General features: G+C 40.0%; 2 protein-coding genes across 7 annotated transcripts; one reads left to right on the forward strand and one right to left on the reverse strand.

Moving 5' to 3' along the window:
- Positions 1-849: 849 nt before the first annotated feature.
- dctn1a (dynactin 1a) lies at positions 850-14516 on the forward strand. Of its 6 annotated transcripts, XM_042511842.1 has the most exons (32): positions 850-965; positions 2883-2948; positions 3067-3261; positions 3426-3507; positions 3591-3622; positions 4006-4026; positions 4637-4660; positions 5908-5994; positions 6401-6553; positions 6834-6857; positions 7315-7512; positions 7683-7887; positions 8007-8085; positions 8270-8429; positions 8700-8804; positions 8886-9077; positions 9184-9300; positions 9386-9538; positions 9649-9809; positions 10023-10191; positions 10452-10520; positions 10725-10937; positions 11163-11324; positions 11681-11812; positions 11957-12082; positions 12184-12326; positions 12420-12586; positions 12798-12916; positions 13254-13449; positions 13542-13615; positions 13708-13797; positions 13933-14516. In XM_042511842.1, exons 2-32 carry the CDS (start codon positions 2907-2909, stop codon positions 14068-14070), a joined length of 3828 nt encoding a protein of 1275 aa, XP_042367776.1. In that variant the 5' UTR covers positions 850-965; positions 2883-2906; the 3' UTR covers positions 14071-14516. The 6 variants fall into 6 exon arrangements, with proteins under 6 accessions (XP_042367776.1, XP_042367777.1, XP_042367778.1 ...); XM_042511843.1 differs by lacking the exon at positions 6834-6857; XM_042511844.1 differs by lacking the exon at positions 4637-4660.
- Positions 14517-14912: 396 nt separating this feature from the next.
- fam113 (family with sequence similarity 113) lies at positions 14913-22190 on the reverse strand. The gene is made up of 10 exons (XM_042512663.1): positions 22118-22190; positions 21079-21158; positions 20619-20851; positions 18459-18609; positions 17389-17635; positions 17143-17199; positions 16307-16366; positions 15860-16039; positions 15537-15686; positions 14913-15040 (listed from the first exon to the last, which is right to left on the reverse strand). Exons 1-9 carry the CDS (start codon positions 22188-22190, stop codon positions 15538-15540), a joined length of 1230 nt encoding a protein of 409 aa, XP_042368597.1. The 3' UTR covers positions 14913-15040; position 15537.
- Positions 22191-22860: the final 670 nt, after the last annotated feature.

Here is a 22860-nt window from a genome sequence, read left to right on the forward strand (position 1 = left end):
CTAAAGTCAGAAACATTTTCCGTGGTGTGCTATTTTTAATATATTATTGTGCATGAAGCTGTAAAACTGTGAAAACTTATCAAGACTATCGCGCTGATCTCAGTCCAAACCTCTTTTTGGTAAACTACCAAGAGGACCTTTTAAAGACACAGTAAATGGACAAAAGAAGGAGAGGCCACACCCTTCTAGATTTGCAGGGAGAAAAAATAAATCACCAATGAATAAATCTATACATAAATACAGGACTATATAAATAAATAAATACAGAAATAAAACTAGATATACAAGGGAATACATAAATAAATAAATGAATGAATACCACATCAGTAAATACATTAATAAATTAACCCAAGAATAAATACGCAAATAGATATAAAAATAAAAACAAGACCAAATAAATAAATAAATGTTATAAAAATATAGCAATGCATAAATAAATAAAAGGTGTCTTGATTTTGAGTTTACGCTTTTGTACAACTACATTGATTTATTTCTGCATTTCTTTGTCTTTATGTTAATGATATAGGAGGTTCTAAGCTCTGCACTAATTAATTAATTAATCATTTATTTATTTCTTATTTTGTCTCTTTTTATAACTCTTGCTTCCTGCCTTTCTGTATTTATTTATACATCTAACTCCTTTTTTTTTTAATTTAGTGCCGTAATTATTCATTAAGGTATTTATTGATTTTTTTTTTTTTTGATCCTGCAGGGGCTCTAACTTAACGGTGGAGTAAAATAAAGCTTGTAATAAGGGGCGAGTGCAGGCACCAGAGGCGCTAATTTCCACTTTTCCTCTCGTCTTTCGTGGCTGTCAGGCCACCGGAAGTGACCTGTCAAAAACCGGAAAAGACTACCGGAATTCCCAAGCTAGGTAGCCACAAAATAACAACAGAGGATTATTGTTCATCTGCATGAAAACCTGAAGGAGTTACATCTAAGACAGGAATCTCTGTGTATGCCAGGTAAGCTAAATCACAAAATAAAAGTATACCGTGTTAGCATCGCATCTTGTCTTTCTGACTTTAGCCTGCTTGCTAAACTGGGTTTGAACGTTAAGCTAAAGCTAATATAGCCAATTTTCATCTAAAGTCTGCTGTATAACTGAACCTACATGGCAAAATAAGTCAAAGGCATTTTGTGTATGGCCGTTATTTCTATTTTGAATGTAACGCAAGCTAAAAATTAAATAAAATTAAAGCGAATAGCATTAGCTTGATTGTCTTTCATGACATTTCTCCCCATCGCACTTTGTCCACTCCCTTTCTGTCGTAAAGCAGCTGCTTTTATTGTATTGCGTATTTACTGCACTTGTGGCATTCACGTCTTATATATTGGTGTTATGACATAAAAAAAACCCAAACCATTAAATTAACGTAACACCCTCCAAACAACCGCAGCGTTACTAATTGAAGAAATATTAGCTCAAGTTAGCCTCCGTTTGTTATTTGGTAACCAATTGACGAATTAATCGAGCTCATTGTTAGCATGGTAGTTGGTTAAAGATGACTTATGAAATACAAAAATACTATGTCTTAAAGAAATCTAACCTGACTGTTATATAATTCACTTTAGCTATATGACTATAGGACAGTAAACTGATTAGTGCCTCCATGCAAAGTATCAAGCTAGCATCCATGTGTTTTTCCTGTGAGAAGATACAACAGCTAGATATCACCCTCCCTTTCTCAGTTCAAATCAGCTGTGACGTTTTGTGATGGACCACAGGATCCCTCCCTCCGATCACAGTCTTGTATTGTCCTGTCCTCTTTGTGGGAGAGGAAGGGATGTGATAGCAGAGAAAAACTAGCACTTTTAGCTTTATCTTTGCATTGGAGGTGAAACCATCTTAACTTGCTATAATGGCTATGAACAGGCGACATTCTTACACCCCCCGGGTGAGTAACATGGACACTCAATATTGAGTAATTTAGTGCATCAGGGTTACTTTTGATTAATGCTTTGAATCATTATTTTATAACTGATACATTTGTAAAAGGTCATTTGTGACACTTACCATACAGTGGATGCAGGATTCACTTTGCTGCATATTGGGTCCTCATACAAAGAAAAAAACACCCAACAAAAACAAGAATAGAATTTGGTTAACTCTAGATATCCTGTAGAGAGGATGAAGCCTCTGTCCATATATTTAACCTACAGGCAAGTGTTTGTTCCCATTAATGTTAAATACTTTTTAATCTAGAGGATTCTTCAACTATCTTGCTGCGTCTCTGCTTCTATCATAAGGCTCTGATAATCTTTCCTATCCAGTTTTCTGCCCTGTGGTTTAAATACGTAAGGCAGCTTGAATTCATGTGTCTTTACAGCTCCATGAAAGACCGAACTCTCCTGCTGTCCTAGTTTGTCTTGAATGGGCATCTTTGTTTGAGCAGAGCAAGGATATGACTTGGGGAAATCTGTTGAGGTTCAGGGCATATGACTGTGTGCATGAGGCTTGCTGTGCTTTGTTGCCTCAAGACTTTGTCATTGAATATTTTTAAAAAACCTAAATTCTTAATCGCGTGAGCATGGAGGACTATGGTGCATTATTGGAAGGCAAATAAAATAATACTGTTCAGTTTTTTTGCAAATCTGGTTACTAGTATTGAAAATAACATGTCATACATACTCCACAGTAAGATAAGTCTATTTAAACAAGATGAGGATAAAAAAAGCTCCCATACCTAAAGAATTTAGAAATTTAAAAAATAAGTTCTTTGTTATGTAATGACCTCACCTTCCTTCTTCACTATCTCTGCATTTCTGCCACCTTACCCCTCATTCCCACTCTTAACAAACCTTCCTTTACTTTCTCTCTGTGCCACGTTTCCTCATCTTTCGCCCGACTTTCTTCCATCTGTATTCCCCAAACCCTCCAGCTGACCAGCCCACTGATCAGCAAAATGAGCAGCGCAGGAACAGTGGAGAGTGGTAAACCTCCAAAGGTCAGTCACTTTTCAATACAGGCACAATAAAATGAAAGAAACTGATGGAAATAAACAAATAATCATCAACTATTGTGTACTGACTCACAGTCTCTTGTTTGGGCTCTTCCTCTCCTAGATTGGCTCTATAGTAGAGGTGACAGGGAAGGGTCAGCGTGGTACTGTCGCCTACATTGGCGCCACCCTCTTTGCCTCTGGGAAATGGGTGGGTGTCATTCTGGATGAGGCCAAAGGCAAGAACGACGGCACTGTGCAGGGGAAACGCTACTTCACCTGTGAGGAAAACCATGGGATATTTGTCAGACAGTCCCAGGTTAGTGACATCAGTGTGTTGTGATTTTAGGATGAATGCCTTCATGTCACATGTTCCAGGATCTTTTTTTTTTCCTTTTCCTGAATTTGTGATTACAGTTGATGTTTGTTCCCACCCTGTTTTCATGTCTATGTTGTCCTTTGTTTCTCTGACACTTTGCACAGATCCAGGTGGTGGACGACGGCTCCAGCGCCACCTCACCGGATACTCCTGAGTCAGGCGCTGCAAAGATACCAAAACAAAAAGGTGAGTGTGAACTGTGTTTGAAATTCATACGTTTAAAAAATACATACTTGTAAAAGTAGATAATGATTCTTTGTTTCCTCCAGACATTCCCGAGACTCCCAGAACAACCAAGCAGGTATGCAACCTTTACGTGCACCTCTCTGCTTTTTTCTGTCTTTGTCAGTTTAGTAATATTGTGTTTTTTCCACAACTTTGCTTTAAAGATGGTTGGATTCCTGTGTGATTCTTTCTATGGACAGTAAAATTAAGAAATACGGCTTGTCCTGATGTTCACTCTTTTTCATGCAATGACTTACACTTAAATAAATGCCTGCCTTTTCCAGAGCAGTTATGTTGGCTTAAATGTTTTGAACAAGATGAATCAGACCTCACTTGTTCTTTGTTTTTATGACCAGAGGTGCTTCATACAGAAAGTGTCCCCAAAAGTTCCTCACTCTTCTCTGTACAATGTGAAAGGGGTTCAGCCTTTCATTTTTGTGTTTTTGAATACCTTTGCAGCTTCCTGTGAACGTTAAGAAGGTAGAAATATTTAAATTCCACACCTTTGCTTTTGCCTTGGTTGTTTTTAATCACACTAACTGGCAACTCATCTTTTGTTTTTATTTTTCCCTTTTACATGTTGAAAATTGCACGGGACATAAAGACATGTCACATCACTGATTGATGTCATTTTCACTGTATTTTCTCTCGGTTCTCCGTTGCTGCATTTTGTACACCTGATCTTCTTTGCTTATTTTATTTACTTTTTTATTTTGGTGAAGACATCCAGCATCCACATTTAAAAGGAAAATTTGGACAGTTTTAAGTTAATGTCTTTGTCATTCCTCTTGACCTCACAATTCAGTGACATTCTGCCACTGTTGCATGAGTTCACATTTTGATTCTGCTTCTGTGGCTTGACTCATCAAGAATAATCTTTTTTTAAAAAAATGGTGTTAACTGGTGCATGCAACCGTCAAAGCTTTGATCAATGGATATGATCTAACAGTGGGTATGCTTCTTATGTGCTGCTAATCTCTGATCTTGCTTCAATACTGGACGTGTGTGTGTATATTTGTGTGTGTGTGTGTGTGTGCGCGTGCGTGTGTGTGCCCATCCCTCTCTTTGCAACTCACCTCCTCTCCTCCAGTCCGCTACCCGCCGCTCTGCAAAGGTGAGCTTGTCTACAGCAGACAGGGGAGGAAAGCAGAATGATTTAAAACAGCAGCTGATTCAGATTTTTTTGTTTTAATTTTAATGCTTCAGCTTTTTGTGGGTGCTTGGCATGTTTAATCAAAGGCACAGCTTCAAATGTTTGAAATATTTGCAAAGGTCGCGCATTTTTGTGTTGTATGAAATGAAGTGCACACTCATTCTGATACATACACTACAGCAGAGAAACTACATTAGTTTTATTATAAATGATAAAGGACGGGAATCTCTAAAGGCCCTACTATACAATATTATAAAGATACTATATTATTGTAATTTTAAACATTTTGCGATATGTTGAGTATTGTAAAAAGATGGTGATATAATGCGATTTAACTTAACTTTTCTCCAACTGCAAATTATTTCCACAAAAGAAAACTTTCTTAACATGTTTAATCTATTAAGGTAAAGTTGACAGTCTGTCTTGTCATATTTATTGCAACAAAATGTATCTATCTGTAGACTCAAAAAGTAACTGATTTCATTATTCTAGGAGACTGCCAAAAGTTTTATTTGTATTTGCAATATAAATAATTTAATAATAATGATAAAATGTATACTTTGCATTCGTGTATCAATACAATATTGGGATACTATGCTATATCAACTTTTTCTCCCATTCCTAGTATGAGAGACTCTTCAGTTGCATATTTTTAATATTCTTTGGTAATTTCACCTACATGGCAGGTTTTGGTAAATAACATTAGAAAGCTTTCACTATAGTAGTCGACTCATCTTGGCTGCTCAGTTGGACTATTTGGAGGTGTGGTTACTGGTGGCATATTTTAGCTGATTTTCACTTGAGGAAATACCATAAATGTTAACACCTATTTATTTACAGAGTGTAAGAGACTGTTCAATTGATGTTAGTATGGTGTAATTTGTGCTAAAGGTATATTTCATTTATTCATAAAAATTGATAAATAATGTAATTAATTGAGTGTCTCATGACTGTAAGCTTTGTGTGATGGCTATATCTTGTGATATAAAGCATAGTGTTTTATTAATTTACTTTCAAAAGCTGGTTGTACTTCTCTGTACTACAAAAGTGATACAGTATGAACATAAAAAAGGACTGCTGTATAACTTACTTGGTAACTGTTATGGGTATGAATAAGAACACAGTAACACAAGGTTTCATACTGTAACATCAAGCTAACTTTGAAGCAGAGTTTTACTAACACAGTCTCTATGATCACACTGTGGCAGTGGAGCGCTCCAAGTCGTCTCACGCCTGCCACCTCCCTCCCCTCCCTCTTGGTACGTCCTTCTGGACGCTACAGCCTATCACGCACGGTATGCTGTGTTACATCAGGGTACCTCACCCGTTACGTCACTGGGAGTGGTGATTTGTTGGCCTTTGGTGCACGGGTGCTGGGATTCATCAGATAAAAGTGGTCTCTGAACTTGGAAATCCCTTGTGAGAGACACTGGGAGGTGAAATGTTTGGTCTTAGAGACGCATGAAGTCAGGAAGATTGTTGTCTTTTAGCGCAGATGCTATCATAAAATATGAATTCAGTGGGAAAGCATGTAAAACTGGATGTTCAACTGGGTTCAAAGTTGTGTGTGGAAGACACTCTTTTGTTAATTAAATTGTTTGGTCACATTCAAATACTCAACATCTCCCCTTCCTCACTCTATTTCATCCCACATCTTCTCCTTCTCGCTACTCTCCATCACATACCTTCCTTGGTGCACAGGCGTCTCGTGAGAGTCTGCCGTCCTCTCTCTCTGGTGATGTCAGTGAGGCGGGTCTGTCCTCCCACCAGGGTGCCCTGGGGGCTCCTGTTGTGCCTCAGCCCAGCGGGTCGCCTGCAGCAGTGGCAGCCCCGGTCCCGGCTACTCCGAGCAAGGTGGGTCACTGAAAATAACAAAGGTTCATTTTAGTGTCAGCACAACAGAAAAAATGCAGATAAAGTCTGTCAAAAAATGTCCAGTTTCATATTTTAATGTGGAATTCGCGATGATATCAACAGCACAAAGGATCAAAGTGCTTTTCTAAAGATCGACAAATTTTTACAGTGTATCCACATTTCCATGTGTATCACATCTCTGTCATTTAGTTTCTATTTCCCATCATGTTCGTCATGTTAATGAGCTTGTTCCATTTCATCCATGTTATTGTTTGACCAGGTGGAACCTGCCATTTCCAAGCAGGTAGAGTTTTCTCATGGCTACATGCATGCTGATGATACCCAGCATGAGTTTACTAACAAACTCATAACACGAAAGGGCAAAATGACCCTCAGCACACCTCAATACTTGGTTTTATAATGTCTTCACAGTGAATTATGTGGTGATAATGCATGGTTTAACTTTCCGAGACACTGAAATACTCAATTACACCATTGTGTTTGAAGGGAATTAATTAATCTCTTTATTACTCTTAAGTGTTCTTGAATACTGAGTCAATTAATTGATGAAATTATTGGAAATTAATCTGGGGCAGCTAAATTTCTATCCGTCACGCTGTTCTTGTCTTTTGGTGGTGGGACAATGTTCTTATTTGTCTTTACTGCCTTAAACTAAAATCTTGGGACATGAATGAACTCCAGTTAATCCTCCATATAAACTGTGCTCTCGCTTCTCCCCTCCACATGTCCATCCTTTTCAGGAGGAGGAATCAATGCGAGCTCAGGTGAAGGACCTGGAAGAGAAGCTGGAAACGCTGAAGATGAAGCGGACAGAGGACAAGGCCAAGCTGAAGGAGCTTGAGAAACACAAGATCCAGCTGGAGCAGCTTCAGGAGTGGAAGACCAAAATGCAGGAGCAGCAGGCTGAGCTGCAGAAACAACTCAAAGAGGCAAAGAAGGTACGCAGAGAAATAAAGTATAATAACTTTTAATTAAGCTGAATTAAAGCATTATTGATGTTTACTAGATATTTTGATTAATATGAAATTAAGGCTGTGTGACAGAAGCAGCTCCACTGTCATCATACAGGACTCTTTTTTATCTTTTACCTTGTACCCCCTCTTCCCAGGAAGCCCGTGAGGCGCAGGAGGCCAAGGACCGCTACATGGAAGAGATGTCAGACACGGCCGACGCTATCGAGATGGCCACACTGGACAAAGAGATGGCTGAAGAGCGGGCAGAGTCACTGCAAGTGGAGGTGGACACGCTGAAAGAGAAGGTGGAGGAGCTCTCCATGGACCTGGAGATCCTTAGACATGAGATTTCAGAGAAAGGTTCGTACTCTATTCACAAAAAATACAAAGGCCTTTTCATCATATCTGTGTCTTTTCCTAATTCTTTTTCATTTATGCACTGCTTTCCCTCATTCTGTTGCCTTATTTTTCTCTTGCAGGCTCAGATGGAGCAGCCTCAAGTTACCATGTCAAACAACTGGAGGAGCAGAATGGCAGGCTAAAGGAGGCGTTGGTTCGGTCAGTCAAATGTCTAAAAAAAAAACAAAAAACTAACTTTGATTAAAGTTTACATTTTTAAAAAAGCATTTGTTGAAACTTGGTAAATGTCCATGAAGACAAGGCTTGGAATGGGGATTTGCAGTTTTCGCTCTCAACATTTTGGTTTAATAAAACATGTTTTAAATTCCCTTTTCCTCCTCAGAATGCGCGACCTGTCTACTTCAGAGAAGCAGGAGCACATGAAGCTGCAGAAGCAGATGGAGAAGAAGAGCACTGAGCTGGAGACCCTGAGGACTCAGAAGGAAAAGCTGCAGGCTGAGGTCAAGCAGGCTGAGGCTACTATCGATGAACTGAAGGAGCAGGTAAAGTCAGCGAGATGTGGGAAAAGACATGGAAATAAGATTATGGAGAGAAAATATTTTTTATGAATCTCTGATGCTGCTTTTTGGAGGTTCCACTATGGTGAATATAAAGAAACCAAGTCAAATACAGTTAATGACCAAAATGTTTAGGCTCAGGTACTTATAATGCACCTATAAAAGAAACAAGGATTGCTCTTGTTTGTTCGCCATGTCAGAATTTAACTGTACATATATGCTTGCTTGCGTGTGTGTGTGTGTGCTCTGTACCAGGTGGATGCTGCTCTGGGGTCAGAGGAGATGGTGGAGACTCTGACTGAGAGGAACCTCGACCTGGAAGAGAAAGTCAGAGAGCTGAGAGAAACCGTCACTGATTTGGTGTGTACAACTGCATAACCAGAAAATTAATAAAAGGTTGATATTTATTACTGACCTGGAACTTTTTTTCCACCACAATAGGAGGCCATCAATGAGATGAATGACGAGCTGCAGGAGAACGCCCGCGAGACAGAAATGGAGCTGAGGGAGCAGGTGGACCTGAGTGCAGCAAAGGTCAGAGAGGCTGAGAAAAGGGTGGAGGCTGCACAGGAGACTGTAGCTGATTACCAGCAGACCATCAGCAAATACAGAGATCTCACCACCAGCCTGCAGGTGGGTGAAGAGCAGGGAAACACACATGCTCAAGGAAATAAAGACTTCTGACATAATCATAGGACAGAGACCTCTGACACTGTATGTTCTTCTCCCTGTGCATCAGGAGACCAACAGAGAGCTGATCAGCCAGCAAAATGCAAATGCTGAACAAGTTCAACAACCTCCTGCTGAGCTATTTGACTTCAAGATTAAGTTTGCAGAGACCAAGGCTTATGCCAAGGTAGGTTAACTTCATGTGTTATTCTGCCAGGAGTAATGAGTTGACTCCTTTTACACCTTTGATGACATTTGCATATAATCTGTAGGCCATTGAGATGGAGCTGAGGAAAATGGAAGTGGCTCAGTCAAACAGACAGGTATCCCTCCTCACCTCCTTCATGCCGGACTCCTTCCTGCGTCACGGTGGAGATCACGACTGTATTCTGGTGCTTCTGCTTATCCCCAGGCTCATCTGCAAGGTATGAAGAGGTGTACAAGTATCTTGTTGTCAAATCTTAACCAATATTAAGTCATTTTGTTGTGCTTTGTTTGTTTCTATAATTCTGCATGTGTGTCCTTCATCTGTTAGGCTGAGCTGATCAGTAAACAGGCCCAGGAGAAGTTTGACTTGAATGGGAACTTGGCCCAGGGGACAGGGCTTAGAGGGCCTCCAGGAGAACAGCGTAGTTTCGCCTCAGGACTGGTCTACTCCCTCTATCTGCTGCAGGCCACTCTGCACAAATATGAGCAGTATGTACTGCAGCATCATCACATATGTGTCAGCAATAAAACTGTATTATCAGAGAATTTTGATGAGTTGTGTCCAGGCTGCCAGATTTTTTCATTTTTTTTAAACAAATAACAAAATATGATATTTCTCCAGAAGAGTGATTGCATTTGTTTTGTAAACTGAATAAAATTGGTCCTGTTTGTTCTTTTCCCTCCTCCCTGCACTGGTTCCAGGGCTCTGAGTACGTGCAGCGTTGAGATTTTTAAGCGCATGGGTACCCTCTACACTGAAATGAGCTTCCATGAGCGCTCTCTGGATTATTTCATCGACCTGCTGCATAAAGACCAGCTGGATGAGACTGTTCAGGTGGAACCTCTGACTAAGGCCATCAAGTACTATCAGGTAACAAAAGAATGTGGTTTTATATTAAAACAACCTACTGGAGTTGTATCTGTCCTCTAAACACACAGGCTTAATGAAATGTACGGATTAAATGTGCACCCTAAATCCAATCCATTTATCAACATGATTTGTTATTGTGCATCTAAAACTATTGTTTTAGATGTCTGAGGAGCATTTGGTATACAGCTACTATCAAATGTATAAAGTTGGTGGAATCTGGCTTTCAACCTAAAGTTTCTCATTGTTGTTTTGTCTTCCAGCAACTGTACAGCGTCCATCTGGCAGATCACAGTGAGGACTGCACAGTGCAACTGGCTGATCACATTAAGGTGCTTCAAGCTTTATCTGCAGTGTACTTTTCGTTTTACTCCCAGTACAGAGCGAACCGAAATCCAGGAAAAATCCCAACAATGTGGTTGTTTGGAACACTTTCTCTCCCCAACAAGAAAAACAAAAATATGATAGTAAAACAGAAATGAAAATGTAACAAAATCATTTTCTGACTTCTTAAATTCCACCCTCTCACCTCTCAGTTTACCCAGAGTGCCCTGGACTGCATGGGAGTGGAGGTCGCTCGTCTGCGGGCGTTCCTGACAGCAGGTCAGGAGAGCTCTGGATTTGCTGTTCTTCTGAAGGATCTGGATACTTCCTGCTCTGACATCAAACAGTTCTGTAAGAAGATCCGCCGCCGCATGCCTGGAACAGATGTAGTTGGAGTACCAGCTGCTCTTAATTTTGGACCACAGGTATTGGATACAGAAACACACATATAGACAAGTTAAAACACACACACACAGTAAACAGCTGAATGAAACTGGTGCTAAAATTGGATTTGACAAGAGAAACTTGGAGGTTTCCTTTTTGTCTTACCATTAATGTGATTTATTTACACTACTCTAATTATCACTGACCCACTAACAGAATTAATCCACAGTATCTTTTTGACTCACATGCTGTGTCTCATCTTGAAGGTATCGGAGACGCTGACGGAGTGCAGGCGCCAGCACACCCGCGTGGTGGCCGTGCTGCAGGAGGTGGCTGCAGCCGGAGCTCAGATGGTTGCTGCGCTGGCAGAACAGGAAGGGCTCAACGCTCTCAAACTGGAGGATATCGCATGCAAGGCTGTGGAGCAGGTAGTTAAATACCCAACAATGTACATTTTGCCAGATATTCTTGACTTAAACATTTGTGACTCACAATTTTAGTTTCAGGTCTTTTTGTTTTGTTTTAATTGAGAATCAATAGTCACAGATGCTCTTTCTAGACTTTGACCAATATTACCTGTTTTAATTAATCTTGAGTTTTTGCATTATTATAGATTCTGATACATTAATGATGTCAGTATTCTATATGAGGAATAGATTAGAAGACACTTGAAGCACTCAAGTAGGAATCCTGTATTGTTGTTTTGGGACAAGTAGACTAATAGTTTGTTGATTTTACGTTCTAGCTTTGTTATTGCATCTAAATCCCCACTCTGTTCTTTAAGGTGTATGGCTCTCAAGGCCTGAACGGCCCAGAGTCTCTGCGTCAGTCTTGCACCTCCATCATTGCCACCATGAACAAGATGGCCACTGCCATGCAGGAAGGAGAGTATGATGCAGACAAACCACAGGGCAAGGTATCTCTGTGTGTGTGTGTGTGTGTGTTTTCAACATTGATGAATCGCTTATTTCAGACATTGATATCCAAGCACATTTCTGCAGTTTGTCATGTCTCCCCTGTTCCAGTTCTTACTTTCTGACATGTCCTCCATGTTTTTCAGACTCCTCCAGTGGAGATGAGAGCATCCATCGTCAGGGCTGAGATGACTGATGCTGAGGGTCTAGGAGTTAAACTAGAAGACAGAGAAACGGTCATCAAGGAGCTCAAAAAGTCCCTCAAGATCAAGGTGACACACTTAAGCAAACAAAAATCACTTGACTTATTTTTGCAAAGTGAAGCGTCGTCTGCCAGTTTGAAATGGAAAGAATCGCTGTACCTCTTTCTCAGGGAGAGGAGCTTAGCGAGGCCAATGTCCGTCTGAGCCTGCTGGAGAAAAAGCTTGACACCTCCACCAAAGACGCGGACGAACGGGTGGAGAAGATTCAGACCAAACTGGACGAGAACCTTGCCCTGCTGAAGAAGAAAGAAAAGTAAGAAAGATAAAGAAGTAAACCGAAGAAATAAATGCATTTCAACAAATTTGTTCTTTTTTTTCCCTAACCTTTCTCTCTCCTCACCTTCAGGGAGTTTGAGGAGACGATGGACGCCCTGCAGGCTGACATCGACCAGCTGGAGGCGGAGAAGGCGGAGCTGAAACAACGCATTAATAACCAATCAAAGATGACGATCGAAGGTCTGAGAGCCCCGTCTGCCTCTGGAATCGCCTCCATTGTTCAGGGATCTGCAGGAGGTGAATTACTGTGTGGTTATGTTGATTTTATGTTTGATAAAAGCTGTGGTCTCTAATTCAACCTCCAACCAGCTGATTATTAGATCTTTTTCCTGCATTTGGTGTAATTGTACTACAGAATCACAAAATTACACACCATGTTTTGGGGAGAAGCACAGGCTGTTATAGTGAGGGAATTTGCCTCACCATTCTCCCCGTCTCTCTCGAGCAGGTCTGTCTCCATCCCTGGCAGGAGCGCTACAGGTGGTGGACTCTCCTCTCCTCAGGCAGCAGGTTGAAGCTCAGAGGCTTGGCATTAAACACCTCAAGAATGAAAACAACAGACTCAAGGTACATTGGTGCTGGAGTGAGTTTTATACATTTTTGGTATTATCCCAGCTGCATCAAATCCAGGAAGTCTGTACTGTATAGCTCGAAGCTACATCCATAATGTTAACATTTGAGTTCTGAATCAACATTCAAATGCTGCACAAAGTATTTTTGCAAATCTATTCAGTTTATACCTTGTATTTCCGCACAGTGACAGTTACAGATTAAGCTACACAAATATCAGTATTATACTATTTATAGAATTAGATTCCAGTGGTATTAAAAAAGACAACATTTGGTACAGCCCTAAAGTCTAGTAATATTGACATATTATTGAGTGTATGTTACTTACTTCCAGGCGGAGAAGATGAGAGCTCAGCTGGCATCCTTGCCTCCACTCTGCCCTCCCAAATTACCACAAGCATCCAAAGAAAGCTCCATGCCACCAGAGGGACTGAACACAGGAATCTATCGCAGGACTGACCAAATGCTCTCAACCCTGCTGAAGCTGAGTTCAGAGGTTAAAGTGGTGGACATCACTGGGAAGACAGCAGGTGCGTGTGTTAGTTTCTAGACTCTCCTCTGCTGTTTTTATCAGAGTGAGCTACTTCATTTTCTGTCTTTTCCTCTCCCGCGTGTCTTCCAGTTAGTGCCGGTGCACAGCTGCTGGAGCAGACAGCTCGACTGCAAAGCCTCAAGGATGCCCTGGACAAACTCCAGGTGACAACTTCAGAATCATATCACTTCTCCTCACCACGTCAGCAAGCTGACCGAAATACAAAACCAAATATTTGTACATTTTTCTGTTTCAGGGAGAAGTAGCTGAACATGTCGTCTCCTATCAGCCTGGAGCGAAAGCTTCCTCTGACTTCGCCACCTTCCCTGTCTCCTCTTTTGTTAAGGTAAAACCCTAAAACACATACGCACACACACCATCAGGTCCAAGATGTAACAAAGTTTGTAATCTGACTACAAAAGATCAAATACTTTATTAACAAAAGGCACATTACACATAAAATATTTGTGTTGATTCCTAGGCCAAGGAAGAGAAACAGGGGGGAACAGTGTTTGTTGGTCGCGTTGCTATTCCATGCACCCATGGACAGGAACAAGTCCACCGCCTCGTCCTATCACAGCAGCAGCTGCAGAAAGTGCACCGCCTCCTCATGGCCTAAGACAGCGTGCCATTGGCCCACAGCCATGACTGGCAGCACAACAACAAAAGCTTTCCCTGTATTCTCATTCCTTCTTCTACTTTACTTCAACATTCTCCTCTATTTATCCCTTTTTTTCCCACTATTCTCAGGAAACTGTATCCAATCTATCAAAGTTAATACTATAGCACTAATAACACTGAGGCAACAACAATGACTTTATGTCAACGTTAAACTGATTGGTGTTTTGAATGAAGTCCAAATAGATTTGCCTCCTGAATGTCAAAATTGTGACGGCGTCTGGTTTTCACTCAAACTGTTTGTATGCACAAGTTTTACCAACACTCTGTGGGGAAAGGGGAAAACTAGCAACAAGTCATTTTTACTGTACTTGCACCAACTGATAGTTTCCCTTTGTATCTTTTGTATTTGTAGTAATTCAGACAATAAAAGCAATTCACTTCCGAGCAGTGTTTTTTGTGTCAAGGTCAACTGTGACATGAATATTTTTCCTTTATGTCATCTGTAAACTGACAAATGTGTCTAATGTAAGGTCCACTGCCAGATTACATGTGTACAGTAAGAGTCTAGATCTGGGTTGTCGTAGAGCAGTGAGCAGTATTGTAGAGCCAAATCTGGCTCCTAGTAGGGTTTCAGGTGTCCCCCGCCTCAAACCATTTTCTAATTCACAAAAAAAGAATCAAGTTATTCACACTGGGAATTGTTTTTGTGCTTCAACCATACATATGGTGCCAGAGTGCATAAAACAGCATCAAAACAGAGCTTATTTGTCAAAAAGTAGTGCCAGTGGAGGATTCCCTACAACTGAGACGGATGTCCTGAAATCCTATAAACGTCCTTAAATCTTAAAATTGTCCTAATGTAGTAAAATCCTGGAAATGTCCAAGAGTCCTAGACACATGTATGGGGCTGGTGCTACTGGTCCCTGGCCTCCTGTCATTTTTGGCCCCAAGCAGAGCAAGTTGTGTCCCTGTTGAAGAGAATATACATTAGAAAATTATATGCCAGCTCTGTAAAGCTATGCCAAGGTAACGACTTTCACCTGTTTTACACTCCAATTTATGTAATGACTAGTTTAAGAAAACAAATATTTCCTGCATCATCAGTAACTGGAGCTTAGTTTAGTAATGTCAGGAACAAAGCCTATTACGCTTTTATTATACCAAAGGTTTCACTGACAAAGTTATCAAAATGTAGCAGGATTACATGGTTACTAGCTGAAGCTGGTTCTTCTCCCACCTCTAATCACAAATATTTCACACTTAAATCCATCACAGTGTTCACCAAAGTGAAAAATAACTTTGTGCACAATTAGAATGCCTTGAAATGAAAAAACTATAAAGATTAAAATCTAGTTTTGGTGCATAAGAACAAATTCAAAAAATGAAAACAATGTACTGCAGGCAAGGCCAGAGATAACAATAAGTGGAATTTGACCAAATGTGGGTCTTGGAAAACCTCCTTGCCTCAGTAGTAGCAGGCGTTATGGCTGTACTGACGCAGCCTGTGTTGGGTGTACGGTGCGTAGTGGTGCCTGGTGTGTCGGGTCCTCATCACTTGCTGATGATGGCGCTCGTCATAAGGCTGGAAGTGGTGGGGAGGCCTGTAGTTGAAACCTGCAGAACATACAGGACATGTTAATAGGTTCTGGACATGGCAGCTCAAACACACTTTCAGGAATAGATCAGAAGAACCACAGATACATTCAAATTTACACTACAGTGCGTGTGGTCTGAATGATGAAACATGCATCATCTGTTAGGTCACTGCCACAAGTCTGCACACTAACCATTTCTAGACCATCCATATGCAAACTGGTGTCTGAGGTCTGGAAGGAGAGGCAGCAGAGTTGGGGGGGCAGGTCCGTAAGCTCCGCCATGTCTGCGAGCTCTTTGGTTGTTCTCATAATCGAAACCAAAAGGAATGTAATCACTGTGGAACTCCTCCCAGTAGCCACCATATTGTTTCTCTGTCAAAGGGAAAGGTGGCAGAAAACACTTCAGTTCCAGTCATTTGAAATTACTTGTTATGCTTTAAATGCCCGAGACACGTTTTGCAATCGCAGTGCATCATTGATGAGCTACAGTATTTTAATATGACCTCATTCATTTGGTTTGAGGTAATCAAGTATTTTAAGTAGTACTTTGACTACAAATCAAACCGATATCGTAATAGATATTCAGCGCAAAACATAAAAACCAAAAGAATTTTTCTGTTTAGATGTTTTAAGTCTTACCCGTGTTGGAAAAGTACTTGGTGGGAGGTAGGGAGTGGTGGTTAGAGGCTCGTAGAACTCCTGAGAAAGCAGCAAGACATACGTCAGCAAACAGATAAGAGCTGCACATCTTAACAAGATCTTAAAAAAAAAAAAAACTTACAAAAAACAGTGTGACTGTTGTGTATACAGGGTCTCTGCCTCAGGCATTATACTAATCGGAATGGAACATGCTTTTTTAAATATGTCAGATAGAGGAAAAATGATTTTAAACTACAATGCTATAATTAAAGATTTTGTTTGCGACATTCAGAAAATAAATAATGCGGCACACACTGTTAGCTTTGTAAAGATATAAATGAGCTATGGTTTCCTCAAGTCATGCTCCCTCTGTGTGTGTCCTAGCATCTCTGGCTTGTTGTGGTAAGTCGGTCTGGCTATGCTTTCGTGTGTGTATCCGCTTAACTCTGTCAGCAACGATGACATCGTTTAAGCGCTGTCTATGGTGTTAGCATGAGGGAGCTCAGCCTTGCAACAAATTTTCCCAAGTGGCCATTGGCCAGCCAAAAAAACTCCCCTGCGGCACAGGAAACATTTTCCCCAAAGGCCAGTTATATTATGAAAAAGACGTCTGTAAAACTGTTAAAAGGATACCTTGAACTGCAAACAAGGTCAATTATTTATCTTTTTATTATGAATTTATGAGCTGTGGTGGTTTTATATTTGTAAAACTTTCCTGGAGCTGAGAAGAGCAATTTAAAAAAAATGTGTGACCATCTTTGGTCCGCTGTCTAAATTCTCTGTGTTAGCTGCTAGCCCCCCCTTCAGTCAAATTCAACACATCATCATCATCTTACCTGCATGTTTGGTAGCATTCCCATTAGCTGGCTGCTGAGCAGTAACCTCATTATGCTCTATAGTAAAAAGAACAATGTCATGTCAACCCAATTTTATCAAACAAATTTCTTTAAAAATTGTAGGAGTAATGTATGTATCTGAAGTGTTCTGGAGTACAGAAGCAGTACGGAAAAACAGCGCCATCCCATTACTGTAATATGCCTAAACCACATTCCATCTTTGTGTGGACTGGTATTCTTCCTTACCAATAGTAGCCAGGGGACAGGTCATAATAACACCCCAAGCCTCTGCGGTGTGCTGTAACAGCAGAGAGGTGATCTTGCGGTGGGCGAGGGCGTTCCAGTGGATTCCGTCCTTCGTACGATGCTGCAGAGAGAAGCGGAACTGGAAGTGGAGGTCCAGCACATCCATCCCGTAGGCGTCAGCCAGAGTCCCGCTGTAGAAGTTGCCATCAATCACATCATAACGCAGCTGGGGAGCCTTGTGCTCAATCTGAGGTGAAGGAGGGCGAGAGGACACAGATTTAAGACTGGAGCAGCAGCAGACAGGAGAAAATAAGCCTCTTATTTCCCATCAGACAAAGTGTGGAAAAACCATGAAGCTACTTTACATTACATACATACATACATTACCATGGTCTCAACAAACCAAGACATTCCTTCAGTTTCAGCAATGAAACCCACTTAAGTGAAGTATGAACTCCAAAGGTACCTGTATACGTAATGATTCCAGTTTCACTATGACTTTACAGGTTGGACTGCGGTCCAGGGTTCCCACACAGTCACAGAAAACATTTCAAAACTTTTCTATGACTATTCAAGGACCCAAAATGTTTTTTTTCTTTTCAGCTTTTTTCAAACATGTAAGATTCAAACTTTTCAGAAATTATTTCAGCATCCCACATGAGGTGTTCAAGGGCCGTCAGAAATTTTAAAAATCCAAAAATAATTTTATTTTACAGTTTCTTATAAATGTAGTCATTTTGGCAGTTTTAATGAAAACATGCCTTACAAAAATGAAAAAGAAAAAAAGTTTTTTTAATAGAAACTGCAAAAAAATTAAAAGAAATATTATGACCAAATTTAAAAAAATGGGAAAAATCCCATTTTCGTTACCAAAAAAACAACCAATAGTTCTCTTTATTTTATATTGCTGTTATGTTTTAAGGTTGTGATGTTGCTTGAAGAGGAGTGCAATTCGCTCACATGTACATGCATGCCTTATGTTTCCCCCCACCTGCATTCAGCGTAGAAGAATATTGGGGTCAGAGCCAATCAGAGGCAGAAGGGCGGGTGTAGTTATGATAAAAACATACCTCAGGAATCAGGAAACCGCCTCTGATCCTCTCTCCCAGGGGCATGGTGAGATTCCATATTACTAGAGTTTCCTCTGGCAGAATCTCTCTCATCGCTCCAAAGAACCTATGAAGGTTTTCCTTATAGTCACTCAGCCATGTGGAGTTGTATCTACAAAACCCAACACAGATACAGAGAGAGCAATGAAGAACAAATCCACTATGCACAAACTAATCAACAGAGATTCAGTGACACCTTACACCAGTGAACAGCATCAGGAAAACCATTTTACACTCAAACAAAGCAGTGCTTTGTCCTCTGACACTGCTATCTCAAACTCACACCATTATGGGCAAAATCTGATCACTGAAATGTTACCGTGACTTAAAGTGCCTTCACGCCTAACCCATTTGGTTTGGTTAAAAACAAACTCAGGTCCATTTGCCCAGTTACTATGCATCGTTTGGGCTGTTGTGAAAGCTTTCAATTGAACCCTGGTGCAGACAAAACAACCCAGCTGAGGCTGCTTTTAAAGGTGTTTATTGTGCTTCTAAGCAGACTCTGGTGCAGTTTGTTTGCAGTATAAAAGCAAACAAAACAACCACAGGATTTTACAATAGCAGAGATGTGGTTTAGCATGACTTCAAAAGCTAAACGACTAATAAATCCATCTGCTGAACGTGAAAAGTGTTTGCCCTCTTATAGCTGATCCATAAAATGCCATGTTATGCCAATTCTTTTTATTTCGTCTTTTTGTGGGTTTACTGCTTTAACTGTTTCCGATGTTGTTTTAAGTCTATTACTTTGTATTATTCTATATTGACATTAAGTGTCCTGCATCTTGGATTATTTGTCCTGTGGTTTAATTTTTTCCTAACTCTGCCCTCGTTTCTTCTAGTTTGTGTTCACTGGGGGCTGTTTGGCTTTCCATTTTTGTATTTCTGCTTTACTTTGTTTGCCAAAGGTCTTTGTAAACTCTAAAAGATATTTATGCAGATCATTTGGTAACCACGGTAACGTGCATGCACAGCCTGATTAAAAACCGCTGTGCTTGTATCCGACTCCGTTTACTTTTTCAGTTAATTAAGTCGATTAAAAAGTGTGTGACTGTGAGCCCCTAGTGTTAAACCCCAAATCATTACTGCCTCCTTTTCATCCTTTCACTACCTCTTAGTCATTATCTATTATTTATTTATTTATTATTTTGATTTGCAGTCTAATAATTCAGTTTAATTTCAATCATTGTTTTCATGAGCTGTGACACAAAAGAACATAAATACACACATCAGAATCATTGCAGCACTGCATAAACTTCTGCCAATCACAAAAATTTGATTTCTCCCTGTGGGTGTTGAATAGAATAGAATAGAAATTCTTTATTAATCGCGTGAGGGAAATTGATCAAGGATGACAATCACAACTGTTCAATCACAGATTTTGCTAATCCAGACACATACCTTCAGCCTATTCATTTTCTTGGGCTGAATTAGCTGCTTGAACCAAATAACGTGGTTAGATAAATGTAAAGTGTAGGATGAGTCTTAGATGAAGAAAGACAGGGATTTTTATTTATAAATAGGGATGCATGATAATATCTGCACCTCATTAGTATAGGCCAATATTGTCCTTAAAATATTGAAGTATTTTTTTCTTATTTTGCACATTAAATAAATATTACATACACTGAAAAGTATTGTATGTTATGCCTCCATCTGCTGGTGGGCCCTCACCGTAAGAGAATATCTAATGTTATGTTAATTCCACTACAGAAGAGAATTGATGACTGCTTAAATTAGACAGTGAAAATATATCAATACCAGTTATCAGCCAAATAAGTTATGAGCATGTTCTATATAGGCAAAATATCCAATATCATGCATTCCTGTATAAATATTTTCAAAAATCTGTTTTGCCTTGTCGTTCATACACACAAAGAGACAGCAGCTAACATAGAGATGCAGGATAAGCAAAATTATGCTTTTCCATTTCACTGTGTTTTTAAAGTAAAACATGATTTGTATCAATCATGAACTCCTGAGCACAGGTTTCACTCCCAGCCCAACTCACCACCTTAGACTACAGTACAACGACCCCTTTAATGACCTAGGCAGATGTTTACATTAACAGCACAGTAAGGTATTGAGTATTACTGGTACTGGTGCGGATTGTCCTGCACCTACCTTGAAATATCCCAGACACAGGAGTTGAGAATGACTACATCTGGTTTCAAGCCGTGGCGGAAATCGGCCAGGACGCTCTCCATGTAACGAGAAAAGATGCGCGTCACAAAGTAGAAGCGGATGAGGTGGTGAGCAGACTGAAACTGGCGAACCTCTCTGTACCCTGTTCCATTGTGCAACGGACTCAAACTACCCCCCTCCACCAGGCAGTCCTGTTCAAAGCTTTTTTCACCCTGAAGGAGACAAATGTGAGACAGTAAGGACGATAGCAACAAATGGGAGGAGAGACTACAGAAATGTGATTATAGATTGTCAAAATTTTGAGAATGCAGATAATAAAAATTACAACAGTAAACAAAAATTTGCATGTCAGGCAAATTTCTTCATGTTTATCTGTCAGTACATTATCAGTATGTAAACCAGACAGTATATGAATGTAAGAGTGTTACACATCACTTGCCTTGCTTTTGAGTTGTTTTAAGGAGAGATATTTGTCTTTCTGCAACAGCAGAACAAGGTCCTTGTACACAGACCTCTGAACTGAGGGTGAGACACAGAGAGCATTAAAAATAGCAGTGTAGAAAAACAGGCGCACGCAATCTTTTCCCTTAACCTAACCAAACAGCAAAATAGACCCATGATCACAACAGGAGTAAATCCTTTTTCTCCAGATTAATATTCTGTTATGACACATCAACACTCCTATTACATTTGTGACTTTCTTGTCACCGTCTGTCCCTAAATTTTCATTTAATTTTTAATTTGTTCTGGTCATGTAAATCCACAACAATCAGATTTAGATTCATAATACACATCCCATGACTGAAAAGGGAGCAGATGGAAGACAAAAAAAATCTTATTTATAATAGAAGTAAAATAGCTGGTTTACCCTGCATATCAATACTCAAGACATATCAGATTAACGGCCATAAAAAATTTAAACTGACTCGTAGTATTTAGTGTCAAAGTTTCTGACCCCCAAATTTTACCTTTACCTGACCTCTCTCTTCTTATCTTAATCTGGCTAGACTGGGAATTAAATCCTTGACCTCTGTTCTAACCCATAGCCATCCCCTTTTCTCAGTTAGTTAGTTGTTATTTTTTCAATATATTCATTCTCATAGAGTTTTTCTTTAAATACACAATGGACTGCAGTTAATTTTGGAACTGTAAATAACTGTAAATAGCAACTACACCTAGACAAAGACCTGTTATAGTAAAATGTACTGTGTGAGTATGCATGAGTACTCTCATACCTCTTTTCGACTAGTTCCTGTTTTCTATGAATAGGCGTTTGTATGTTATGTTTGAGTTAACATATAGAGACAAAAATATACAGTCTTGCCAAAATGTATGCCTTGTGCACAAACACAGCCAAAATGATCAAGAAATCAAGAATGAACCACCCCTAAGGGTTAAAATGGCTTTTGTAAAAGAAACACATTTCTTCCCAAGCTTTGAAAACGAGAAAGTGGATATAATAGACCAGAGTTACTCACTGGAGTCTCCTAACACCACAACAAATTTGTTGTGGAGCAACTGGCAGGCCTGCTGGTGACTAACAGGCTTCATCGTCTCCTTCTGTCAATTACAAAACCAAACAAACATGTCCAATACAGGGACATTAACTCACGAAACGAGATGGTGGACATCCGTTTATCAAGTCATAGAATTTTCTTAGCCACAATGGGCAGTGTTTGTAATTCACACTTTTGATAGCAAAATAACTTAGCATAGTTACTAATAAAGCTGCCTCAGGCTTAACAGCTAGCATAAGGTTGAATTACATAGACATTGAGGTTAAAATAACGTTAACTTACCATTGTTGAATTTGAGGACAAATCCGTGACAAGTTGTTGCTAAGCTAGCTGCTAATGACAACGTTGCTGCTGGCGCCGTTAACTGTTGGGGTTTTTCAGCAAACGTTAGCACAACTTTACCGAGAAGTAAACCGTCAGATTCCGGACGTTTTAGTCCCAGGAGCCAAACCCGAAGTGGCCTCAATAACTTTACTTTTAACAAACTTCATGAGAAACTCACGTTTTTTTGTAAATTGTAGCGTTCAAAGTCTAAAAATGACCGTTTTCACTCTTCCCTTAGTTCGGGCGACAGGTGACCCTTAGGTGACGTATCGGAAATTACAGTTTGGTTTTGGCTCACGCCTAAAATCACAGTCTCGCGATAAAGCGAGATCACGTGAATTGTAGTTTGATTGTCTTCCTGTTTTTTTTTTTTTTGTTTT

This window comes from Plectropomus leopardus, chromosome 23 (assembly GCF_008729295.1).
Source record: "Plectropomus leopardus isolate mb chromosome 23, YSFRI_Pleo_2.0, whole genome shotgun sequence".
Lineage (NCBI taxonomy): Eukaryota > Metazoa > Chordata > Actinopteri > Perciformes > Serranidae > Plectropomus > Plectropomus leopardus.

Coding starts and splice junctions, on each gene's coding strand:
- dctn1a (XM_042511842.1), top strand. CDS start 2,907: ATGAGCAGCGCAGGAACAGTGGAGAGTGGTAAACCTCCAAAG. Junction 4,661..5,907: donor CTACCCGCCGCTCTGCAAAG/GTGAGCTTGTCT, acceptor ACACTGTGGCAG/TGGAGCGCTCCAAGTCGTCT. Junction 5,995..6,400: donor GCTACAGCCTATCACGCACG/GTATGCTGTGTT, acceptor CTTGGTGCACAG/GCGTCTCGTGAGAGTCTGCC.
- fam113 (XM_042512663.1), bottom strand. CDS start 22,190: ATGAAGCCTGTTAGTCACCAGCAGGCCTGCCAGTTGCTCCACAACAAA. Junction 21,159..22,117: donor TGTGGTGTTAGGAGACTCCA/GTGAGTAACTCT, acceptor TCTCACCCTCAG/TTCAGAGGTCTGTGTACAAG. Junction 17,636..18,458: donor GCGGTTTCCTGATTCCTGAG/GTATGTTTTTAT, acceptor CCTTCACCTCAG/ATTGAGCACAAGGCTCCCCA.